This window comes from Simochromis diagramma, unplaced genomic scaffold (genome assembly GCF_900408965.1).
Source record: "Simochromis diagramma unplaced genomic scaffold, fSimDia1.1 OVJJ01000024.1, whole genome shotgun sequence".
Lineage (NCBI taxonomy): Eukaryota > Metazoa > Chordata > Actinopteri > Cichliformes > Cichlidae > Simochromis > Simochromis diagramma.
Window position 1 is genome coordinate 2033638 of NW_024387332.1, and position 25509 is coordinate 2059146.

The 25509-nt window shown below is 42.9% G+C and overlaps 1 protein-coding gene and 1 long non-coding RNA gene across 4 annotated transcripts in view; one reads left to right on the forward strand and one right to left on the reverse strand.

Annotated features, from left to right (window-relative positions):
* Window positions 1-25509, forward strand: part of sgsm2 (small G protein signaling modulator 2) — a 102283-nt gene continuing 76774 nt past the window's right edge. Inside the window, exons 1-2 of one of the 3 annotated variants that reach the window (XM_040006467.1) lie at window positions 1-1573; window positions 10528-10603. In XM_040006467.1, coding sequence (XP_039862401.1) covers window positions 1514-1573; window positions 10528-10603 — 136 coding nt within the window. In that variant the 5' untranslated portion in view covers window positions 1-1513. The remainder of the gene's footprint in view (window positions 1574-10527; window positions 10604-25509) is intronic. The other 2 variants (XM_040006466.1, XM_040006468.1) reach the window with 2 other exon arrangements.
* On the reverse strand, window positions 2817-24844 carry LOC120718118. The gene is made up of 3 exons (XR_005692382.1): window positions 24677-24844; window positions 9322-9331; window positions 2817-2829 (listed from the first exon to the last, which is right to left on the reverse strand). It is a non-coding gene; the product is annotated as an uncharacterized LOC120718118 (long non-coding RNA).

The window sequence follows — 25509 nt, forward strand, 5'->3', positions numbered from 1 at the left end:
CGGAATCCAACCCCCCCATTTATTAGTTCCCAGTGGCCCTGATCCTCATCTGTACCTGTGTTACTGTCCGTCGAGGCTGTTCCAGGTCCCGGACTGAGCCACATTTATTCATTGTGGGTCAAATCAATGGAAGTTGTGGTTTCTGGGAGTTTTGAAATGATGAAACTGTGCACGCCATGATGCGCGCAGTAGCTGCAGCGTGTCAGTATGTTGTGAAAAGAAGCAAACACGTTTTCTTTTCTCGGAGTTGCACTGCTCGGACAATGACAGCTGTCGGTTGCGTTCGGTGACACAGCTCAGCTCTGTTAGGCAGAGGCTGCGTTAGTGCTAGTAATGAATTCCCCAACCGGGACATAATGAAGAGTCATCTTTCCGTTAGTACTGGTGTAACAATATTGATGATGACTTTGGGAAGAGATCAGCTCCACATACGTGGCTTCTCTTTCGTGCCGGTACTTATCATGCTAGCAGGAGCAGACAGGAAGCTTTGACCCTGACATCAGCCCCATCCTGCCACCTGTTACACGCCACGGACAAAAGAGCGAGCCAAGGTCGTTACTAATGGCGGCTTATTTGTGAAGGCGCACACTCCCACGCGTGTAGTTCAGGCAGCTCTCAGAGCAGAAACCAGCTGAGCCAGAATAAGAGTCAACACGACGTGGAAAAGATTTAAAGGCACTTCTTGAAGCAATCCCCGAGTCCGTTGCAGAGATGCAGTCCGTGCTGTAAAAAGCACCTCTGACATCCTCTAACGTCACTTACACGCAGCATGCATTTGCTGCATGTCGAGTTGACTTTACTGTCACATTCACGTGAAACGACATAAGTCGTGCTGCAGGTGCACACTCAGTCCACACGGAGGCACAAACACAAAGTTTCATGACGGGGTCTCCACTAGAGATTACTGTGCGTCACGTTACCGTGACGTCATTCATTTTGCATCAGGCCGACCTGGCATCAGAGGCGACTGCGCTGTCCACATGTGCTGTAATCACATGCTGCCCCCTCCTGTGCCTATAAGCGTGTGGATAAAGACAGAAGGAATACTGCACCTAACGATCTCACTCCACGTTCACGGCACCGGAGTCCCGGTGGAAAGCTGTGAGGAGGCGTTTGCTCCAGACAAACATAAAGTGGGGGGATTTACAAGCTGCAAACATCGACTGAGCCGGAGCAGCATTTTCACACGTCTTCACAGAATATGCTATAAATAACTCGAGGCTCTACAGGTTGGTGTGTTGGATGCTGAGTGGCTGCAGGCGGCAGGTTGAGGAGGGGCTGGATGCTGTGGGCTCCAGTGATTGTTTTCCTCCTTTCTTGCGCTTCCATTGATCAGTAACGCGAGGAAGGCGGATCCTCTGACGTCGCCGTCAAGCTGCTCGGCTGCGTCAGAGTCCTGCTGAACCAAGGAAGAAGGAACCAAGAAATAAAAGGAGAGCGCTTCGGAAAGGCCGAGCGGAGCGCACGGAGCGTGACGGGGACATACAGACGCGTCGTGAAGAACACCGCGGACATGGAGGGCTGCACGGAGGAAGAATACAAGGAGAAATTACTATGGAACGTCAAACGAGAGGTAGGCGCTCACACGTGACGGCCTGCCGAGCTGCACATCAGTACTCTATTACTTTATTGGACTCGAAAATGCCCACAGAGAGGGGGGTGTTTGGGGTGGAAGGGGACCGTGTTCGTGCTGTGTGGGGCTCAGCTGTCAGCGTCACAAGTTCAAGTTGCCAAACAGTTCAATAAATGCACCATCAGTCCTCATCCACCTGCACTCCGTCAGTGATAAAATGCCTGTTTTCTTTGCTTCGTGTTTATTACTGTTACGTTACGAAGCTGGATATTTCAAATATGTTAGCATGTCTGTTTTTGTCCACAGTAATTCCACTTTCGAGTACACATGAAGGCTTTTTAAAATGTGGCGTGGCTGTATGTGAAAGCCCAGTCTGGGGTAATTACATGTTTAAATGATATCAAGTATTTTGCCTAATGATCTGACAGCTAACGATCATCAAACATTTGGCAGAAGTGGGGAGGAGGAACCCCTTATTTTCCAAACTATTTGTATCGACATGATGATGTACGTAATTTGCATCCAATCATAAGCGAGCCCTCCAGGAGGATTGCATTAGAAACCTCGTGTTTTAAGTGATAAGCCGCGGCATCTACCAGCAGCACTAACATCCACGGTGCACGCTGTGCTACAGGCTTTTTCTCTTCCTGATGATGAATGTCTCACATCTCCCCAGTGAGGAATAAATCATTACCCCTTTAACCTTTCTACCCACTCTCGTTGTAATCCTCATGCTGAAAGCTACAACTGGAGATATTTCCCTGCAGATGAAATGTCAGTAAAAACCAAAAGCAGCCTCTTAGGAGGCTGGATGTGGCGAGGTGTGGCTCACTGCTTGTACCTCAGTCTGAGCATGAAGCTCCTGCCATTATAATGGAGAAGAAAGGTCAGGCTAAAAATAACAGGCCAAAAATCTGATAGAGCGAAGAGGTGGGGGGATTACCTAATCAGTGCTCTCTGTGCTGTGAGTTAAAGTATCCCGTTCATCAAACAGTACCTCATTAGTTCTCCGTCACTGCTTCGCTTTAGGCAGCGAATGACTTGATATAGTTGAGTTGTCATGTTTGCTCCAGTATTCAGATACATTGACTGAAGATTGTGGTTTAGTGGGTTAATATCACTGCTGCATCTAAAAGAAGACGAAAGCAGAAAATGGAAACACTTTTACTTTAAGGGAATAAAAGCTGCAGCTGAGTTGGACATTTGGAGCCATTGTGCAAACCTCACCACACTTTTCATCTTCCTTTTACAACTGACTAAAGATGCCAAATGCTGATGGCCTGCTGACAGCATGCACATTACATTTGAATCAACAGAACTAGCAGTGAGACCTAAATATGATCATTATTCCTGTAGTTGTTTCTTTCATTCTGTGTTGACCACTTAACAGTGTGTTACCTTTTCTCTTCATGTCCAGTCAGGATGCAGAATTCTGGGCTGATAAACCTGTATTTCAAACAAGTAACATTAAACATGAACATACGCAGTTTTATCATTATTATAGATTGATTGACAGGATTTTTAAGGCCAATATTAATATTTAGTGATTTCAAAACATGTGATATGTTGGTTCATTTTTTTTCAGACCCACAATAATAAACAGATTTTCCTAACACTTGTAATGTGTTGTATATATGAGTGCAGTTTAAAAATATCCTTTTTTATTGCTAGAAGTCATTGAATACTTCTTTACTCTCCGTCTTTGTGTTGCCAGCAAAGGGAGGTTGCAGAGTGCCCTCTGGTGGACAAACTGTAAAACATCAGTATTAATTACGTGGTTGAAGGGTGTTTCTCCTGCCTGTCATACATACTGGGAAATGGTTAAAATAGCTCCTGTGCAGTCTGAGGTGCAAGACTAATTTTGAATATCTAGGCTAAACACTTGTGTTCTCCTCCAGCTATTCCAGAGTCACCTACAGGTTTGAGTCTTAAATAATTGAGTCATAGCATCGCCTCAGGCTCAAAATAGCTCCAGTTCTCAGGATGACTGCAGGTGGTGGGGTCTGCGTCTACTAAACACAGACCACGTGGGAAAAGCAAAAGACTGTTGCAGTCTTGGGTGACTGAGCCACTGACAGGTGTGTGTTGATACACCGAGCTGCGTCTTCAAATACACCTCCGGTCACTGTCTTGTGCTGCAGTAGCATCAATTGTTAATGCATGCTGGCTGTTAACATTTAAACAACGCCTCGGTGTCTCGGTGGAGTGTCTTTGTATTTGAATTTTGAAATAATTTAAGTTGTATTAAAATCCTCTCTACATGTGATGAGGTGGTCCTGTTTCTGAGATCTGTTCAACATGTAATATTGAACCATCTGCTTCTTCAGCGTAGTGCTTCTCAAACACAGGGGTTATTGTCAGTTTCTTTTTTTCATACACACCAATTCCTGTTTTCTGTCAACTAAATGCAGATCTTTTAACTTTAGACTAGGATTGATGTGCCCTCACGTGAAGGAGATGCTGTTGCTTAAGAAAGCATCAGTTATCTGTTTTTGCCATATGCTCTAACTGCTCTAACTCTTCATGTTCTGTATATATTTGGTATACACGATTATCCCAGAGTTCATCCGTGGCACGCCCGTCACTGTCTCAGGATGTTTTAAAGCATGGCAAATTCAGCTGTGTTGAGAGAGCCTGGTTTGAACGGGGCTGACTGGCTCCTGCGTTAAAGCTCTCTGTCTCTTTAAGCGGCACTCTGTTCGCTCACTATTGCTTGGCAACTGAAAGCCTGTGCAGCTCCCAAAGAAGTTAAATTGCATCAGTTGGCGATTAATATCTCAGCAGTGAGGCGGCCCTGTCAGGTGGTCTCTTATACCGAGTCAAAAAGTGCCTTTCTGTAGTCACCTGTTTCCTTACGCATCCTTCTCCTTTTCTAAAATCTGTCGTAGTTTTCTGGTGGTTCCAGAAGCAGCTTAGTCGTCCTGTAGATCAATACTTTTCTCTGTCTCCACAACATAGAAGATTTTTGGAGGAAATTAATTTCCCCCTAAACACAGAGCTTTTCTAGCAGTTTCTTAACTAGTCAGATAACAAATCAAAGTATATGAAAGAGGCTCTGTGTGCTTAAAATATAGTATCCCGGGTTTTTCTGTTTTCCTGCTGCAGTAAAAGATACTTCACTCAAACCTGAGCTGAATCGAGTGTTTCATACTTGATTCAGCTCAGGTACAGTGCAAGTGCATGTAGCTGTACTGAACTGTTACCCTCATGTAACTGTAGCCATGCATGCTGATATGAGTGATTAAATACTGTAGTGTTTACACGTGTCAGTGTAACAGCTCTGCACATGTTGGCCGTCGCGTTTGCTCTGTGATAGAAATAAAGGCTCTCTTTAGAAGAAGCAGAGAGCCGGGTGAAATGCATGTGTGTGTGTGTGCGCGCGCACACACACCACACACACCACACACACCACACACACACACACACACACACACACACACACACACACACACACACACTCCACCCATGAAAAGTTGTATAGTTGTAAAAGCTCTTCATGAGTACTTCCCCAGCTGCTCACAGAAAATGGAAAATCATCTTCAAGATCAGGAAACTGTCACATGACCAACATCAATACTGTGACCGTAGTGTTGGAAGTTGGCTTTCATTTCCTTTACGTACTACACTGGGTAGCCTTGGATGCTGCTGTGTAACAGCATTAAATAGTTTCTTCTCTGAAGAAATATTCTAGCATTACAAAATAGTAGAGGTGGGAATCACCATACATCCCACGATACGATATTATCGCAATACTTAACGCACGATACGATATTATTGCAATTTTTAAAAATATTTTGCGATATTCAGATTCTGCACATAAAGGTAAACTTTATCAATATTCATTTTATCTAATATCAAAGTCTCGCACTCAGTCTTTCTCTCATTTCAGTTTTATTGTTGACAAACTGAACGGTTTGTATTACGGTCTAGTCCAACTTAACTGAATGCAACCATCTGGTACAATTACAGCTATTCTGAACTATGCAATTTATGAAAACTATGCAGCCCCTTCAGCAACTGAAGAATTTGAAAGTAAATTAAAACAAAATATAATTTTACATTAAATAAAAAAGTTTTAAACTTAATTAAAATAAAACATGTCTTAAATTAAATAAGTAAACTGTCATGTTTATTGCTGCCAAAAACAAGTTAAACACATTTGGACAGTGAAGGAATGTCAGGATTCTTGCTCAGAAAAAGGATCAACGTGCTCTGAAGTCAGAGCACAAAAACCTTTTTTGTAACAAAATATCGATTTCTGCTGTCCCTGTATCGATACATTATTAGCAAACAAAATATCACGATACTACACAGTATCGATTTTTTCCCCCCACCCCTACAAAATAGAGTGTTGGGTAACGTTTCCCTCAGACTGACACTTTCTCCAGAACCAAATAATTTCTTCCTGTAACAATCTTGTTTTATGGCTGCTGCTACGAGAGCTTCAAAGCCAGAGCAGCTCGTAAAACTACACAGACATCTACTTGATATTTTATACTCTTAAGGGTAAACGCTAATTACGTTTTCTTTACAGGAATATCAGAGGTATTGGTTTGATACAGGATATGTCTCTTTAAGGAGAGAGTTATCTCAGGGTCATAGTATCTGTGAAAAGCAGCATCAGGTCAACAACTGCATTATGAGTGAGGACAAATGAAGTCCACCAACTCATCCTTCAGCCTCCCTCTGCCACCACCAGTGTTACGAGGGCATTGCTCATGACCTCATTAATGACGGTGTCTCTGCTGTGGCCCCCCACCCCTGAGTTAGAGGCTTCTTCAACAACATGGACGCTCAGTTTTGAAACCAAAAGTCTTAATAACAAACAAACAAACACATAAACAGTCATTTATTACAGTTTTTATAAGCCATCAAATTGAACATCCACCCAGGATTAGATAAAGTCAGTGTGGCTGGTTTTCCAACTGTGAAACGAATCTCAGAAACACACGTGAGGCTCTGAGATTATTGCAAAAATCATAATCACACTTATTTTGGACAACATTGTAATTTCTGCATTATCTCAAAGCAAAGCGCTTCCTCTAAATTCCCACCTGATACGGAGACGGGACGAGCGGAGAGAGCTGACAAACGAGCGAGCAGTTAACACCATCCTAATTTTTGCAGTGCGCTGTTTTAAAAGTCACACATGGTGCACCTTTATCAAACACACAAGTGACCTAATAGAGACAGGCTGTCATTGCCTCCTCCACCTGTTGGGGCAGCAAAGATCCCACCTGGGTCGGAGGTATTTTTCACAGTAGGACAAACTTGTAATTGATAAAAACTAACAATGGCGACTGTGCTGCTCGGGCTTCAGCATCCATTCAACCTAATTATTTGTGTTAAAGTCGAGAGTAATTCCCGTCACAGCGCTGCCCGTGTTCCACTCTTAGACACGGGTCTAATCAGCAGGAAGTGGAAACACCTGTGCCGCCGTTAATGAGCCAGACTCGTATCTAAAAGCGCGCACCCGTGCCGCTGTTGTTTACCTTTCAGAGAAGAGTGCCGTGCTTCACGCTAATTACAAAGTGATGAGCTGAAAATGTGACAAATTAATGTGAAATTCTCGGCTGTCACCTTATGGTCATTTAAAATAGTGAAGCACATTTAAAGGTGGCACAAAAATGCTTTAATATTGTTATTTATCACAAACCAAAGAGGCTGGTGCTCCGATAAACTGACTCACCTCAGGAAGTGAACAAGCCCTGATTACTCTTCCCTTAATCATAAACTCAGTACCACCCTGGGTGGACGAGAAACAGCCTGAATTAGCAAACTGTCTGCTGCACAGTCCCGTCACTTACTGTATTTTCCACTGTGTGGAGCACATTTGCATCAGGAGCATGGTTCTTGGTGGTGAGCACAAACAAACTGTTGGTGTTCGGCTGTTTGTTTAGTCACGAACATGAGATAAAGGGAAAATTAAACGTCTCCTTATGTAACAGAAGGGGGCTAATGAGCTCCTTTCTCCATTCCTCCCAGAAAGCATTAGCTTCAGGATTCGTAGAAGTGTGTCAGAATCACCCAGCTCTGCTCAGCCATTAACGACACAAAACCCCAAACACAGTGAGTTTGTCTTCAACGTTGTCCCTGGAAGTGCATGCTTATTAATGCAGGAACGTCATCTTTAAGCTAAAGCCAATAAATGCAGGTATCTCTGAGGTCATGTGACCTTTGTGCCAACAAAACGAGCTTCTAACATGCTCCAGTCATGTGAGTTTGACCTGCAGTGTATATACGCCTCCTCGTTAACGGCCGATCTGAGCAGTTATTAACATCTGTGTGTTTTTAAGAAACATTCACTATGAATTTGGATTTTTAACCATGTTTATTGCAAATGTGATGTTACGTTATCTGCTGGAATTAAAACTACTAGAGCTCACTGCAAGTCTGTGTAATCACTGACAACTAGAACTAATTAAACTTGTTAGTTTCATAGTCCCACCAGGTGAAGGTATTGATCCCGCTCTGTGGAGCTGCTGGTGTGGGTGGAGCTGCTCTCTGCATGAATATATGGATCTACTTGCACATCTATAAAACTGGATGAGAAGGAGAAAGTTCCCCTAACCTGACTCATGGGTCTGCTCCTGTCTCTGTGTACATGTTCTGTTAATTCAAGCTTCTGAGTCATGGATCTTTTAGCATACTGACTGGAAATGTACCTGCCAAATACAGGAGCAGGTAATAGTGAAGCCTTTATAACTGAGCGGTATTTGGTGGTAGACTGAAAATAGCATTTTGTTTTCATTAAAGGTATCGCTGTAATCGCAGAAATATAATATTTAGAATATGTGTTAACAGATGACTCAGTGTTTGCCACTCTGACCTTCAAATGCCACGACATTTCCTTGTTTTTCCTTGTGGCATCTATGACTGACTGTTACGCTGAGACAGGAATGGTAAAGAGCCAGTTTGACTGGATCTGTGGGCTACTGGCATGTGTCCATCTGGTAACATAACAGGCTCCGTCATTAGGAAGTTTGATTTTTATGAAAAATTGCTTCTTTCCTTTAAGGGAATGACCCCAGAGCCCAGCAGTACTACTATGGTAAATGGCCTGTATTTATATAGCGCTTTAATAGTCCCTAAGGACCCCAAAGTGCTTTACATATCCATTCACACACTGGTGATGGCAGCTACATTGTAGCCACAGCCACCCTGGGGCGCACTGACAGAGGCGAGGCTGCCGGACACTGGCGCCACCGGGCCCTCTGACCACCACCAGTAGGCAACAGGTGAAGTGTCTTGCCCAAGGACACAACGACCGAGACGGGCTCAAACCGGCAACCTTCCGATTACAAGGCGAACTCCCAACTCTGGAGCCACGATCGCCCTACTATAATACTATAAGACTACTAGTAGAAACTGCTGTTTGCTTCGCCTTCCAGCAGTTAATAAAAATGTATTTTTACCACACTGAAGTTTTATTTAACAAGTACAAATTTAACCCTGATGCAGAAAATAATTTTTCACAGGCTCAACACCTCTTTGTGACTATTTGTATTTGCAGGTTTTCAGTGCAGCCTCGTATAAGCTCTTTGTGACCAGTTTAACCTGTCGACTGTTCAGCTCATTTCAATGTTATTTATACAGCACCAAATCACAATCACACAACAACAGTCGCATCAAGGTGCTTTATATTGTACAGTAGATCCTAGAATATTACACACAGAGAAAAACCCAACAATCATATGACCCCCTTTGAGCACTTTGGCAACAGTGGGAAGGAAAAACTCCCTTTTAACAGGAAGAAACCTCCAGCAGAACCAGGCTCAGGGAGGGGCGGGGCCATCTGCTGTGATTGGTTGGTGTGATAGAAGAAAGACATGCTGTGGAAGAGAGACAGAGATTAATAACAGGTATGATGCAGTGCAGAGAGGTCTGTTAATTAACACATAGTGAGTGAAGAAGAAACACCCAGTGCATCATGGGAATCCCCCAGCAGCCTACAACTAAGGGAGGATTCAGGGTCACCTGATCCAGCCCTAACTATACGCTTTAACAAAAAGGAAAGTTTGGAGCTGTTTTAAACTGAAGGTTCTTCCTCCTATTCTTCTTTTCAGGAACAACAAGTCTATAGCAGCTGTTTGTTTTTTTTTGGCTCTCCAAATCGAGCGATTTAGCCCCTCCCTTACTAAAATCTTAACAACCTCCCACTCCTCCACAATACAGGGAAAAGGTTATGAGCGAAAGAACGATATTGTAGTAAGAGCTTCATTATAACACAACCACACAAGCAATTAAATCCATTCTGTTTATCAATTAGACCCAAACCAGGCGGAGGTGCCAGACACGTCCTGGATTAATTACCGACTGCAATTAATTTTTTGGAGAGAGCGAACTTGGACAAGCGAACGGCAGATTGAGTCAGTGTTGCTGAACTCGCTCAGGCTCTCCTCCCCAGAGACACAACAGATAGCAGCAGAAAGACTCATTTGAATGTTTCCAGGATGCCAAGATATTAATTGGAAGTCAGCAGTGCGGATGTTTGGGTGAGATTGTCAGAGCTGTTATTCCTACGTGTCACAATTTGAAGGGGAGACTGCGTCACTCTTATTTATATATATTTTCAAAAAAAATTCCCCTCTCGCCCCTGTGGGTGGCCTATCCTTCAAACTCGGGTCCCCTACCAGAGGCCTGGGAGCTTGACGGTCCTGCTCAGTATCCTAGCTGTTCCTGGGACTCTTCTGGACAAAGATCTCCGATGTTGTTCTTTCTCTCTCTCTCTCGATCGATCGATCGATCGATCGATAGATAGATATCTGGTAATGGGGTAATTTACGTTCCATAGAAAAACATTGTGTGTGTGTTCAGTTCCTGTGACAGTAGCTTTTATGTAAAACTGATGCAGATTAGCTTGACCATGAGACTGGATGCGGCTACCATCTCTAAGGTTAAGGTTAAAGACAATGACTCTTAGCACAGAGTCACTCCGGCTCTTCTGTGTGCAGGTGAAGCAGATTATGGAGGAAGCAGTGACTAAGAAGTTTGTCCACGAAGACAGCAGCCACATCATCGCTCTCTGCAGTGAGTACTCTTCCTTTTCTCTCGTTTTCCACCACATGTACAGTTGTGTGTCTTCACAGGATGTTGCATCGACTTATAGTGATTATCTGGATTTGATCAAAACTGTAATTGCTGCGGTGATGACACATTTTCACGTCAATATAATTTTCATTCCCTCCTGTAAAATGTTCTCACTAAACATAATTTAGCATCACCCTTCCCATCAGTGCCTCTCTCTCTCTCTCACACACACACACACACACACACACACACACACACACACACACACACACACACACACACACACACACACACACTCAAACTTGTTGAACTCCTTACCAGGTGACTTAATGCTGCTTCTCCATCAAGGACTTCCTTTGACGTCACTGTGACTGTGCTGCTGTCTCAGTGGAACGTTAGTAATCACAATGGAGATAATGGAAACCTAATTTCATAGAGAGGCTGTACAAAACCCAAGCTTTCTAAGCCTGTCTGTGTGCAAGTGTGTGTGTGGCCGGACACAGGGGGGTTGCCCCTCCTGACCGGCTTGTTGAGCTTGCAGTACTGTATGAGTCACAGCTTCCATGCTGGTTACAAAGCTGCCTCCGCCTATAGCTGCAGATCAGCCAAGTCACCGATCTCACAGCCAAAGCTTCTCTTTCTTGGGATAAAGATATATAACTGCACCATAACTCGAATAAAATACATGCGTTTTAAAATTTTATCTGAATATGACAAATGCTGCCAAAGAGGTTTTGGCCTCTGACTATTTAATTAAATGTCCAAATATAACAGAAAACGTAGAGACTTCTGATAAGCCTGGGTCGTTGCTTTATTCTCTGACCCAAAACATCCGTCACTCCTGGTGAAGAACTACCTCCAAAAGACCAAAGTGAGTCTTACTGACTGGCCTGCACAAAACCCCGACCTGTGAACTGAAGACCAAGGTCTGTGCCAGAAGAGCAGCTTGTGAGACAAGGATCAGAAATCATTTGCTGTGAAATATGTATTTTAAAAAAAAGGGCAGCAGGGTGACACGGTGGTTAGTACTGCTGCCGCACAGCAAGAAGGTCCTGAGTTCAATTCCACCATCAAGCCGGGGTCTTTCTGTGTGGAGTTTGCATGTTCTCCCCGTGTTTGCGTGGGCTCCCTCCGGGTACTCCGGCTTCCTCCCACCGTCCAAAGACATGCAGCTTGTGGGGATAGGTTAATTGGATAATCCAAATTGCCACTAGGTGTGAATGTGCGAATGGTTGTCTGTCCCTGTGTGTTGGCCCTGTGACGGACTGGCGACCTGTCCAGGGTGTACCCGCCTCTCGCCCTATAACAGCTGGGATAGGCTCCAGCGCCCCCGCGACCCTGAAAAGGATAAGCAGAAGCGAATGGATGGATGAAAAAAATGCATGTTCATAGTGGGACTAATAATTCTGCAGATACAAGCAGTGGAAATGAGCTTCATCTCAAGGGTAGGTGGGGTAGTTTAGGGGGGTGGGGGTCGCGGTGCTACTCCTTCACATCAGGAGAGTCATTTAGGGATGTTCAGGCGAGGTGTTTCTGGTCTGTCCTATCGGAAATCCTTGTTTCCACGGTTCTCTGTCTCCCTGAATATGAACAGCACATAAAATCTAAACCCAAGAGCAGGAGTCGGTATATGGACGTCACTCTTTCTTTTAAACATATCAGAAATCGTGTGTCCACTGGGTGTTACCTGGTGGCTTGCTGGCTGCCATTCATTCATCCAGTTATTCCTCATCTGACAGAGCTTTTCCCCCTAAACGGATGCTCCCTGAGCGTATTTCCATCTCTTCATGTCTTCTCAGCCTCAGTAACTGTAACCTGCACACTGTCTCATCTCCTGTCACATTTCTCTCCCCCTCTGCTCTCCTGTCCATTTGTCCTGTCCCCCTCCTCACGCATCTATATGTGTAAGAAAAATGATATTTCATATATATGCTACTTTAACCTTTATTATTATAAATGCTTTACAGAGACTGAAATGAAAAGAAAAGGCTTTTTTTAAATTAAAAGTTGAATTTTCTCAAATGAAACTAAGTAGTCGGCGTCTCGATGGATGGCCACGGTTCAGCCTGGCAGGACCTTAGATGATGCCTGAGGACTGACAGCTGCCTGCTGGTAAAATTCCCCAGGTGTCTGGATCACACGTCAGCTGCTTGTCCGCTTTGTTGACCGAACCAAAGAACCACCTCTTTGACTTAAGATTTAGTAATAAGATCATCCTTTCCACACCCACATAAGCAGTGACACCAGTGATAACACGAGTGGCACTGCTGTCAGGTGCACAGTGGGGGAACGCTGTAGTATAAGAGAAGTGAGTCAGACTGCACATGCTGGTTGTTCAGCCTTAAGTAACCTTGGCACTATCGATTTCTTCTCCTTTATTCTTATTAGTTTGCATTAAGCCCCACATCCACAGGATTATCACTGACTGACGAGGACCAGAAGTCTTCATGATAAAACTGTGAATCCGTCCTTTTGGATTCATAGGAGGATTGTTCAATCCAGTTAATCCAGTCTGGTTATTATGTAGAGTCTCAGTTAGAATTCCTCAGTATTATGGATGATGCAGTGTTGTTCCTCCTCAGCCACAGGCAGCTGATTTTCAGGAGATCATCCCTGACTCCTTTAGCCCACATGTTAAAGTGTAAAGTCTTCTAATGTATCAGAACTGATTCAACCTTTAGTGCGACAATAAAGTCGTTTTTGACATTGAGACAGTTTTCAGTCACGTGCGGGGAAAGCTTTAAAGTAGAGAGTGTGGCTGTGTTAAAGACGGGAAGCAGCCTGAAGTATGAGAATGCATCCTTAAAATGTTCTGTTTACAACCTGCGATCAGAGTTTTGCAGCCCACACTTTAAATATGCTGCACTCTTCAGTGCTCCATGAAACCTGCTCTAATCACTTGTCATTTGAAAATTTCCAATGTCCTTTCATACATCAGCGACACATCACCTTACTTTCATGTTGGCAAAGAGAAGGAAGAACATCTGATGAGTGGAACGGCTGCTGAGTGAAACATTGCCATTGCAGTGTTCTCAATAATCTTTGACATGAACGCCGAGTCTGGCCGAGTGCTCAGATTTGCACGTCCAGAGGTGCGAAAGGACCCGACCTTAAAGGCCAGGGAGGAATTACAGCTATTGTCATGTTTAAAATGAAGGAAGGTCAATTTTTGAAACGTTGTGTTGATAGATTTTTAAACTTTCTAGTTTTTTCCAGCCACTAAATGATTCTCATTTCCTGTGCCAAAGTAAACCAGGCAGTAACTACATGATGTTGCTGCACATGTACGTGCTTCTTCCTTTTCGAGGTCGAGCTGCTTCAGCACAGAGCGTACTGCTGGGAAGGACGAACTGCTGAAACCAGATCATTTCTCTGAGATGTGCTGACATTTAAAGATAATAGCAGCCTGTTCTCTAATGTTGGTGCACACACACTGGATCATGCAAATTTCTCATCCACCGTCTTCACTTTATCCAACATTTGTCTTCAGAACAGCCAGAACCATGTTTGACCTCATCCAAGCTGTGGGAGTGCATGTCCTTCTAACTGCTGATGTGAGAAGAGGGCGCTGTGGAAATTAAACTGTCAGCCTTAGTTTTAATCATAACTCTTCAAGGCAGCACCCAGAGGCGAGGTCTCTCACCTGTCACTGCTGGGCTGGAATGACGTTGTTGAAACAGGCGCTAAAGTCTCGGCAGCGCTGCGCTGCTCTGCTAACTCAACAAAGCTAAGTGAACTCGACTAATCGAGCAGATGAGATTAAAAGTAAAGGAACTTTTATACAGTAACATAGATGGTTTTATTTAAAACATTGTGGCCTGTTACATAATAACTGGTATGTAGTTTTAGAAAAATAAGTGAATCGATAGATCTGAAGTAGGACAGTAGGAAAAAACGTTTCTTAGCTTCCTTTTTAAAAACCTTACCCGTATTCTGAGCTGCATTTCTCAATGACTGGTATATTTGTGATTTTGACATCCCATCAGTAACAATTTATATCAAGCTGTTATTCTTTAAAAGCCTGTTTTATGCTAACTGCACTGCAGTGGTTTCTATGAATGTAGCGGAAAGTTTTACTTTTGTTCAAGTCTATTTTTCCCGTTTATTCCCGTCACCGTAAATGAATGGTGGCAATAAAAGGGAAGCACAGCAGTAACTATGCTACTCTAATTAATTTCTTAGAGCCAAATGCATGATGTGATCAGTCAGTGTCTCTAAAATCTGCTCAAGTGATTTTAGACAGAGCCTGAAGCATCTCATAACGTTATCTGGAGCTGCTGATGGTTGAAACGGTTGCTTATTAGATATATGGGCTTGGACAGTGCAAGTGTGTGGTTTCCCTTTTATTTAATAAAGCAGATCTTTAAGGAAGAGTAATTATTTTTGTTAGACCTTAGCAGCGGCACACAGCAGTCTGGATTGTTTTCAAGCCAGCCTTGGAAGAGACAGAACAGTGATGGAAATGTGATGTAATCATATTTACATATTTGGGGGTTTAGCACTCATTAAAATAAATGGAACTGGCTTTAATTTGACACCAGTGGCCACATAGTTAGTTAGAGCTCAAAAAACTGATTCTAAGTGATATCTTTAGGCTCTTCGCTAGTGTCAGGCTGTTTCTTTAGTTGAATCTACCAATAAAAACCAAAGATGTGTCAGGCCTAAACAAAAAACAAACTCTCTGCAGCAGATGAACAGTATGTGAAAGTGATATCCTTCAGAAATAGGACCTGACACAGTTGGTCTCATAGGAAGGGTGTCCATCAGCAAGTCATTCTAAAGGATGAGAAACAGGGAAAAGGCTGAGGTAATCCAAATTATATAAGAACTGAAATTCAGTGGGTTTGTTCTTTATCCTGTCTTCCTTCTCTCACAGCAGATGGCCCCGCCCCTCCCTGAGCCTGGTTCTGCCGGAGGTTTCTTCCTGTTAAAAGGGAGTTTTTCCTTCCCACTGTCACCAAAGTGCTTGCTCATAGGGGGTCATATGATTGTTGGGTTTTTCTCTGTATGTATTGTTGTAGGGTCTACCTTACAATATAAAGTGCCTTGAGGTGACTGACAGAACTCTTCCTGAAGATTTGTGAAAGAAATTGCAAGAAAGCTCAGCTAGGCAGTTCAGATCATGTTGAAGAATAAAGGTGGTCTTACCAAATATTAATGTCCAATCTTGTTGGGATCGTACAAACTCTGCTTTTGCTTTTACATCTGTTCCTGGACATGTTTCAATAAATTAATGATTCAATTAATGAAAAACTAAAGCAATGAGAGCTGGCTAAAGATTTTTCACAGTAGTGTCCTCACGATTTTGCTGCTTATATCTCACACAAAAATGATTTGAAAATTGTCTTCGACCCACAGACTGCACTGAAACCTGTTTTCTATGCGCCGCCACTGTAGTGTACGCGTCAGCTTCCTCTCTGATGTTTGCACGAAGTTTTGTGACACAAGTGGCTGTTACTGACTGTACAAATCTGCTGTGTGCCCACATGACCCCATCAAGGAAATTACTATTTGACCCTGTTGCACCTTTAATGTGCGCTCGGCCCACAGATGCGCAAATGTGTTAATGTGTGTATGTGAGCGAGAGACAGAGAGAGGGAGAGAGAGAGCGTGCTTATAATATGCCAGCTCATGGAGTGTGTCGTGAGATGCACATGCACATCTATACCTGACTGTTACAGAGACTGCATTTGAGGACATTTCACTTTCTTCATGCAGCTAAAATATTCCAGTGTATAAGCAGTTGGTAATATAATCCGGTGCAGATGCTCCCTCTTCACTGTAATGTCTTAAACTGCTGCAAATGTTACATGTTACATAGAGTCTGTAGAGTCGAGCAGCCTGGTCAGACCCTGTCATGTTCATCTCATCACTCCTGGGCTGAAAGCCCGCAGGCTAAATAAGTGACGTCAGCGTAATGCAGGCTGATTGTCAACCTCTACAGCTCAGGGGTTCTAGGAAAGGTGAAAGGTAAAAGGTCAGGTGGTAATGATAAGTAATGATCTCTGCAAATGAATGAGTCACGAGGTTCTGTTAACATCTACTGATGAAGGCCACTGTTTTTATTATTAAAAGCCAACAGGAAGCACTTTGTTATTTTGGTGGAGAGGGACTATTAACCAAACAAAGAATACGTATTTCATAATTATTTAATTTTTATGGAAACTGCCAAGAAGGTGTTTGATGTATCCTTTGGACAGAGGAAAGAAGACAAGCAGACTCGGTGGTGGAATGAAGAAGTACAGGAAAGTGAAGGGAAGGAAGAGGTTAGCATTGAAAAGTGTGATAGCCGGGGAGCTAAAGTAGAGAAGAGCTACTGGGAAGCTGCGTGTACAGCAAAGAGAGAGGTGGCAAAGACGAATGGTGAACTGAATATGAGGCAGAAGAAAGGAGACGTTCATCAACAAGGCTGATGTGAAGAGTTGTAGTAACTACAGAGGGATAAAGATGATGTGCCATGAAGATATGGGAAAGAGTAGTTCAAGCGAGGTTAAGAGGAAAGGTGACGATCAGCAAGCAGCACCATGGTGTCGTTCTGAGAAGAAGCACTACAGATGTGATGTTTACTGTGAGAGTGTTGATGGAGAAGTATAGAGAAGGTCTGACACAGCAAGACGATGCTGAGGGAAGATGCAGGGGTGGGGGTGAAAGTACATCGGGCATCTGTTCTGGTTGAGTTATGCACCAGATAAATGAGAAATGAAAGTAGACGCGAGACAGAATACATGCAATTGAACGAGAGGGGGGGCAGATGAGCCGGTGAAGATGCAAATAGGTGAGGCAGTGAAGGTGGACGAGTTTAAAAACCTGGGGTCAGCCGCTAAAGGCAGAGGACGGTGCACGAGAGAGGTGACGAGTATAGGCAGGATGATTGTGGGACCTGCTCTGATGTATGGAGTCGGTGGCAATGACAAAAAGACAGGAAGACCAGGATGAACAAGAGTGGAAATGAGTGCATCAGAGGGGTTTGGAGATAACGTTAGACCGAGGAGGGATATCGAGTATGAAGCTGTCACGCCGGAGAAAAAGAGAAAGACCATAGAGAAGATTCATAGATGATACCATCCCTAAAGCAGCAGCTGACATCTTGTGTGACTGACCTTTCCGATACAAATGAAAACAGAAATACTTGAAGAGTTGATGCACAAGTCACAAAGTACCCATTGTGTTTAAGTGGCCTGTCGGGACTCTTGTTGGGTCCTCCTCCATCCCCTCCACAAGACCCAGAGCTCATTAGAGAGAAGGAAACTTGATGCAAAGACATTTCTTTTTAGTGCACTTCCTCTTCCTTTCCTTGCATTGATATTAATGAGCCATTCAGCTTGGCTGACCAAAGAATTTCAGTGGGAGCTGGTGGCAGCCCTGGTATCTACTGCAGTTATACATAGACATAGTTATACAACAGTCAACTCCAACCACACAGTGAGACTAGCCAACAAACATCCTGTGCGTTTCTATGTGTAGGAGTCCAGAACGTCTCCACAACCTTCAGACCGATAATATAACTCTCCCTCATTAGCCTCCTGGATGGGGGAGTCGAGTTGTGCAAAGTGTGATTTCTGTTTTGTGAAAAGCATTACTTGTTATGGTGTCATACGTATTAGCCGTGTGTGTGTGTGTGTGTGTGTGTGTGTGTGTGTGTGTGTGTATTCAACACACAAAATCTCAAAAGAAAATCGTGCCCAGGACTGGGCACTGCGCATGTGTTTATAAAAAGAGATGCTAAGAAATTGTCTTGACATTATACCAGAACATTTTGTTTTTAATATTAAAATGTAACTGCTTTCACACTGTCTTTAAAATATAAATATACATGCTAATAAATCAAATCTTCTCGTAACCTCTGTGTGCACATACTGAATTTGGCTGTGTGTGGGGGGGGGGCACAACACTTGACGGATTATTGAAAGCAGCTGCACTGGACCTTAAAACACTGGCAACCTATTGCCTCAATTTTGCCAGTTGATGAACTGAAAAGTAAAACATTTTCAAATATTTGATGTTTTGGTTTAGGTTTTATATTTTCTTATTTATGTTTCCAATTCAGTTTTATTTATATGTCGCCAAATCATAACAACTTAAAAGCAAGGTAAAGACCCCACAATGTAATAGTTATGGCTGTAATTCCAGTACATACTATATCTTCCATAATTAAATATTGGTGTGATAGTTTCATCTTTCTCACACACTGAGACCTTTTTGTAGGGCTGCTCGATTATGGCAAAAATGATAATCACGATTATTTTCACTGACATTGAGATCTCGATTATTTGACGATATTTATTTAACAATAACAGTGTGTTGAATAATGACTTTAAAAAATAATATAAAATAGTGTGCAAATACTGATAACAGTGCAAATGTTTGCAATATAAAAAATAAATGAAAAATGTAAACATCTATGTTTAGTGAACTTTGCAGTGTTGCTCTGTGGTGCAGCTACACTGTAGCAAAGTTTACACACTGTGTCTACTTGATCCACGTCTGACTGCCAACCCATTTGCCACACGGAGCAGCGCGAGAGTAAAGCACGAGGGAGGGGCTAATAATCGACTCAGTCATTTTTAATGATCGTCGAAAGCCCAGATCGTAATCGAGATTAAAATTCGATTAATTGAGCAGCCCTACCTTTTTGTGTTTGCTGATATTTATTGAGCTGTTTGAAACGTATTCTAATTATCTGCCACTTAAAACACGTTACTCCTCTTCTGTTCACTCAGCAGTAGCTATCAGTCTTTAGTGCTAGATATGAGTGCTGGGACTGGATTTATTTACGTATGCACTATGACTGCACTGCAAGGATCCAGTATCTCCGTGCCCTCACTGGGATACCATCTGGATGCAGCACATGACAGACTGACTCTTTCGCTACTGTTATGCATTAGAACCTGTCTGTCAGATTTAAGGTGCTAGATCACCATTCAGGATTGCACCGTTCCACTAATCCACTGATTAAAACCAAAGAGCAACAGAAGAATACATAACTGAAATCAGCAGTGGGAATAGAGACTCGTCATACGAGATTATTTGGGGCCTACAGAGCAAAGCATGTACCTTTGTTACAGAGCAGTTATCACCAGAGAAAAGTCATGTACTACTCGGTACTGAGAGACTTCTAATGCTGAGGTCTGAGTGCTATCTCCCCCTTACCCTAACCAGTGCCATGTTTTTGGAAAAAAAAAAATCCTGTCCACACATGCAGTTTTGAAAAAATATCTTCGTCCACATGTAAATGCAAAAAACTAAGTCAAACGCTGTCAACATGCTAAAGCAACAGGTGGCGATGTAATCCTAACCATGTAGAAATGTTGGCCAATCAGAACTGTGGAAGCCTGAGAGGGAAAGAGTAAAGAAAGACCACCGACCTGATCTCGTCCAAAACCAATGTTGGCGTCAGGATTTGGGTTGTGAGAGTGTCTGTGCTGAAGCCACGTCTGAAGTTCACTCTCTCTGTCTTTCTAAATGGAGGGACAGTAACTGTGTGTAAAAACTGCAGATGGTCAGATTGACAGCAACAGTATTTTGTCTCTGTCCACCATTGGAGAAATTCATCTGCAATAACGTGGTGCACAGCGTGACGTCAAGACAGGCGCACACCTTTGACGTCGCATGACTAAATCTCTGTTTTCTGTACACACGTAAACACAAAGATGGAGTTTTCGAAAATCTGCACCCTGGCAGGAGTTTTTAAAAATCTCTTCTTTCAGTGATTCGAAACGCCGTTTACGTGTGGACAAAAGGCCCAAACGCATTGAAGAAGCTGCGTTTTCAGAAATGCCCGTGTACGTGTGGACGCAGCCGTAAACTGTTTTTTTTTTTTTCTTGATTGCAAAGACTTGAGAAAAACAATTGTCCAAATCCAAAAAGAACATAGTCTGGTAACCTGGGTTTATGGTTATTACTGATGATGCCTCAGGCCTGACAGGGTTAATGATGGAGATGATGTTTCCCAGTTATTACAGTTGTCCCATACTCCTCATAGATGATGTTATCTTCCATTTACAGCTGACCTCTACAGATTGTCAGTGGGTCTGTGTTGAGCACAGTTGCAAGCCTGTTTTGAATATCAGTCTTTCATCGTATAGACCTGATTCTGACCGCCTTACAGACAGATCTTTGTTCTGGCCTCTCAGATTCTATGGCTTTTTCAATGCTGCTTTGAATAGCCTTAAAATGTGTACAGATGTGCTTCTACATGCATCCTCTGCACCAATTAAATAACCAATGTTTAACATATGTGCAAAAACCTGACAAAACTCCACAAACTTATGATGATAAAGACATGTCAAGAAATGTCCCATGTTGTTTTTTACCAGCATTGAAAGTCTAAGAACAGCTTGGTAGTCTGACCGACTACAGTCAAAACTGAAGACCAGTTCAGCCTGTTCAGCTATACTCATGACCAGGTAGCTGAATTGTTTACCAATTTGTACTAATTTTTTACATTTGTTTGGTTTTAATGGAGAGCAACAGAATGAAAATCCATAAAAACCAAATAACCCGATGTGTATGTCATTGAGGAAATAAGTATTTGATTCCAAAGCAAAGCCTGACCTAGTATTGGGTGGAGAAACCCTTGTTGGCAAGCACAGTGGTAAGGTGTTTCTTGTAGTTGGTCACCAGGAGGGATTTTGGCCCATTGCTCTTTGCAGAAACTCTCTAAAGTCTTTAGGTTGCTGCTTCATTGGCAAACGTAAGACAAGTCTGCACATCTGTGTTGATCTTGCAGACACTGTATTTCTATTACAGCGCAGTGTTACTAATGGCATTTTTGGTGACTATGCTCACAGCTGACAGATCAGTAACAAGCTCCTCCTTCCGTTCATTTTGGGATGATCCAGCACCTTTCTCGTGATCATCCTCACGTCGTGAGGCGAGATATTAAGCTCCAGACGAAGGGCAACTGATGGTCGTTTTATATTTCTTCCATTTCTAAATAATCACACCAACAGTTATCACCCTTTCACCAAGCTTCTTGCAGCCCATTTCACTTTTGTGCAGATCTACAATCTTGTCCCCGATGTCCTCTGACAGCCCTTTGATTTTGCAGTGGTGGAGTCACTGAGGCTGAAGACCCATGTGCTTTATGCACTGAGATCAAGAGTATTTGTGACTGATTAACTGATTATAATCACCAATCTGTGGGAACCTGAATCCTGGCTATGTTATAGGGGATCAAGTACTTATTAGATAATATTAGAAATCAATGATTACTTTTAAACAAACTATTTTTTCTGTAAATGCGGATAAATTTATCCGCATTAGTTAAAGTACGTAACTACAAATTACAGCAGCCATCATGGCCTTTGGGTGGAGCTGTGCACTTTGTTATGGCTGAAGTACAGGGAGGTGAGAAACGAGGGGGTGACGGGGGTGTTAGAAAGAGTACACGATTTGATGAACTGGAAATGTTTCAACGAGTGGTGCAAAAGAACTGGGGGATGTTGAGGAAGAGGGCAGAAACGACTAATGGGCTCATTAGGAAAGTCGCGGTCATGTAATGACCTGTCACCCAGTGGACATCTGGGGTTCCACGCACTGTAGAGGGATGAACAGACAGAAATAGAAAGAGCAATTAGGAAAGAGACAGTTGAAGCATTAGGAAAGAAGAAAGAGGAGGGAGACACATTTAACCAGTTTTCAGATGGATTTTAATTGGACATGGACTGTGATCAAAATCTTTCTCTGCGTGACATCTCTCCAGTCCTCCAGTTTCCCCCACAGTCCAAGGACGTGTTTTAAAGAATGTTTTTGCATATTCGCGGTGAGAATTGGAGAATTGTGGACTTGCATGTCTGACACTTATTGGAAAGTAGATACTTCTGTTTCAGAAAATGTGCTTGCATAAAATGTTCTTTTTAACATCAAATAAAATTATTTTAAAAAACTACCAAACACTTGATCTAAGCAGATTCTTGGGTGGATTACTTAATAGGTCTTGATGCACGCTCAATCATCCAGGTAAGTAAATCCCAAAAGGTTGATTCTCTTCATCTGGACGTTTTCAGTGCCCATTGTTCGTTCGGCGTGTTAGTTTCAGTCACTGTGGAAATGTCTTGTTTATAAGGTCGGAAACCTGCAGTCAGCTGAGACTGAAGGAGTCATCTGGATGAGTGACGAAACGTTTCTCCCACTGAAAACGTCCAGATGAACCGAATCAACCTTTTGGCAAAATGGCCATGACTGTACATGTGAGAGTCTACAGTTATGGCCATGACTTAGTCCTGGACCTCTAAGGTCCTGGTGGTTAATCTGCTTTAAGTCGAGCCTATGCTGGACAGGTGTTTAAGAGAATGGATGGAGGGCTGGAATAAAAACAGAGCTTAGCTGGTGATTTGAACACTTTTCCTGTCCAGAACAATTATGGACCATTACGTCGACTTATACTGTTTCCCTCATATTTTATAGACAAGGCAATTAATCAGTTTATAATCACAATACCTGATATTAATTGAAAATAACTGTTGGCTATTTTCACTCTGTTCCACCACAGATGCCTCTCTAATTGACTTAATTGACTGTATTGCTGGTGACTTCATTACTCCACTCCATCTTTCAGGAATCTTAATTCGCTATAACCCAATGTTGCTTTCCACGATCAGTTTGTGGAAGAGGGGATGAAAGATCACGATCCTAATGCAGGTCGTGACAGAGAGTGTAACGACACAGCAGCCGACACGCGTCCAAAGAGAGCAACATCATACGTATACGAGGACCGTAAGTGGTGACCGATGAAAAAGCAGAGGGCCAAAAGGCAATAAGGGCTTTGGAGACTGCATATCAGTCAGAGCAGAGTCGTGACTGGAGACGCACCACTCTGTGTAATCCTTCTGGCTTCACTCACATCACAGTGTGCAGGCTGCAGCTGCAACATGAAAGCGTATGTGTGTACATGCACAAACTGCCAGGGCCGGGCTGATTAACCGGTCTCAGCACAGTTGTTCAGACAGCCCAGGATTTTTTCATTGTAAATGTGATCATCTATATTAACTGACCATAAATAGTCAATCACGATCTGATGGGCTGATGCAGGAAAACACCTCTGTAAGGAGATAAATGCCATTATTAGCACATGTAGGAAGGCAAGCAAGCTAAATGGGTATTATACATAACACTGGCTTGCCTGTGATTGCGCTTGTATGACAATAAAATATAAATGGGTAAGTATATACGAGTAAAAATGTGAAGAGAAATACTGAAGCCAGTGCCAGAGAAGAGAAAACAGCCAACATTAGTCTCACAGTGTTACTTCACTCAGTATCTCTCACCCACCGCCTGCTGACCTGAAAGGAAGCTGTAAAACTTTATTTTTTTTTTACTTCTCTCCTTCCCACAAAGCCCACAGAGAACAGAGCCGGGTTTGGAACAAGTGCATCCAAACCTTCACGGAGACTTGTCAAAGTGTAAATGTTGCTGTTCTCTCTCTTTACAGCCTGTTGCTTCTATTTTTTCTTCTATAAATGTCCCAGTGCTAACCAGCTGGCTAATTATTAATGCAGGCTAAATGTTTTGAAAACCATTAAAATGATAAAACATGGCTCCAAAGTGAGTCAGTCCCATAAATTCTCCTGTTAAAATATCCGACTTCACAGCATTTGAAATCATGTTTACAGCCTCTGTATGTGCAGTGTCCTCTGAGGTTTTCCCCTCATCCATCTGGATACGGATGAGAATTAAATTTAGGGAATGGTTGCTATGTTTAAAGACCTGTTGGCACTGGCAGCTGTTGCTGGTCAGCGTCTGCTATGTCTCACTAGTTTGAGTCACTCAGCTGAAGCTCTGCTGTTTGCACTGTTGGTGCATTTTGGAGCACTTTAAAAGAGTGTTTTAATCTGGTAGGTAAGCCTATGCCAAATCATATATCATATATCATGCTGCTCACTGTAATATTGATATAAATTTTCCTGTGAAAAAAATGTCCCCTTGCAGGTGTAATAATATAGTGAAGCTGTAGGTTTACGCTCCATAGCACACGCACAACAACGAGACAAGCTAAGGCATGTCTGAGAGCAAGAGCAGCAGTTATCCTCCAATGACAGTTTAGAGCCTGAGAGGGGAGCTAAAGTTTGCAACGACAAACATGTTTCAGTCCTAATGACCGGAGAGCAAACAGTGGATAGAAATTTACTGATGCTGTTACAGGCAAATGATGGCTTCAAGCACCTGGTTAGAAAGCTCGATGCAAGGTCCAACATCTGTTAGGTTTAATTTTATTATGTAACAATACTGTGCACATAAACATCATCATGACCCACCCCGACTGTTAGTGTTAATTCACAGTGTTAGTTTGCGTTGCTACCATATATAACTGCTAACCAAGCTGTTAACTTAGTTTTCCACCATCTTGGCAGAGATATCTGTATATATATATTAGGGGTGCAACGATACTCGTATCGATATTGAACCGTTCGATACAGTGCTTTCGGTTCGGTACGCATATGTATCGAACAATACAAAAGTTTTGATTTATTTTATCAACTTTTCTTCTGACGATGCTGTCTGTGTTGAGCGCTCAGTGGATCTGCGTTCGACTACTCTGCCTAGGCTGCACTGTCGAGCGCAGATCCAGTGAGCACAGCGCAAGCTAGCAAGACAGAAGCTAACGTGGCAAATTGAACCTCCCCCACCCTCATTCAGATCTGGCCTTTGGAACTACTTTGGTTTTCATGTGAAGTATGACCCTGAAGGTAAGCGCGTCATGGACTAAAGTAAAACAGTATGTTGGATGTGCCACGCAATGCTCAATTCCATTGGTGGGAAATAGTGCGTTAGCGCAGCTACGGGGCGATCCGCAGTAGCTCGTTAACGGACATTTGCAGCGTTGTGGCGTTAACGTCATTTTAACGAGATTAACGCTGACAGCACTAGTGGGAACACAACGAATATGACTGCACATTTACGCCGAC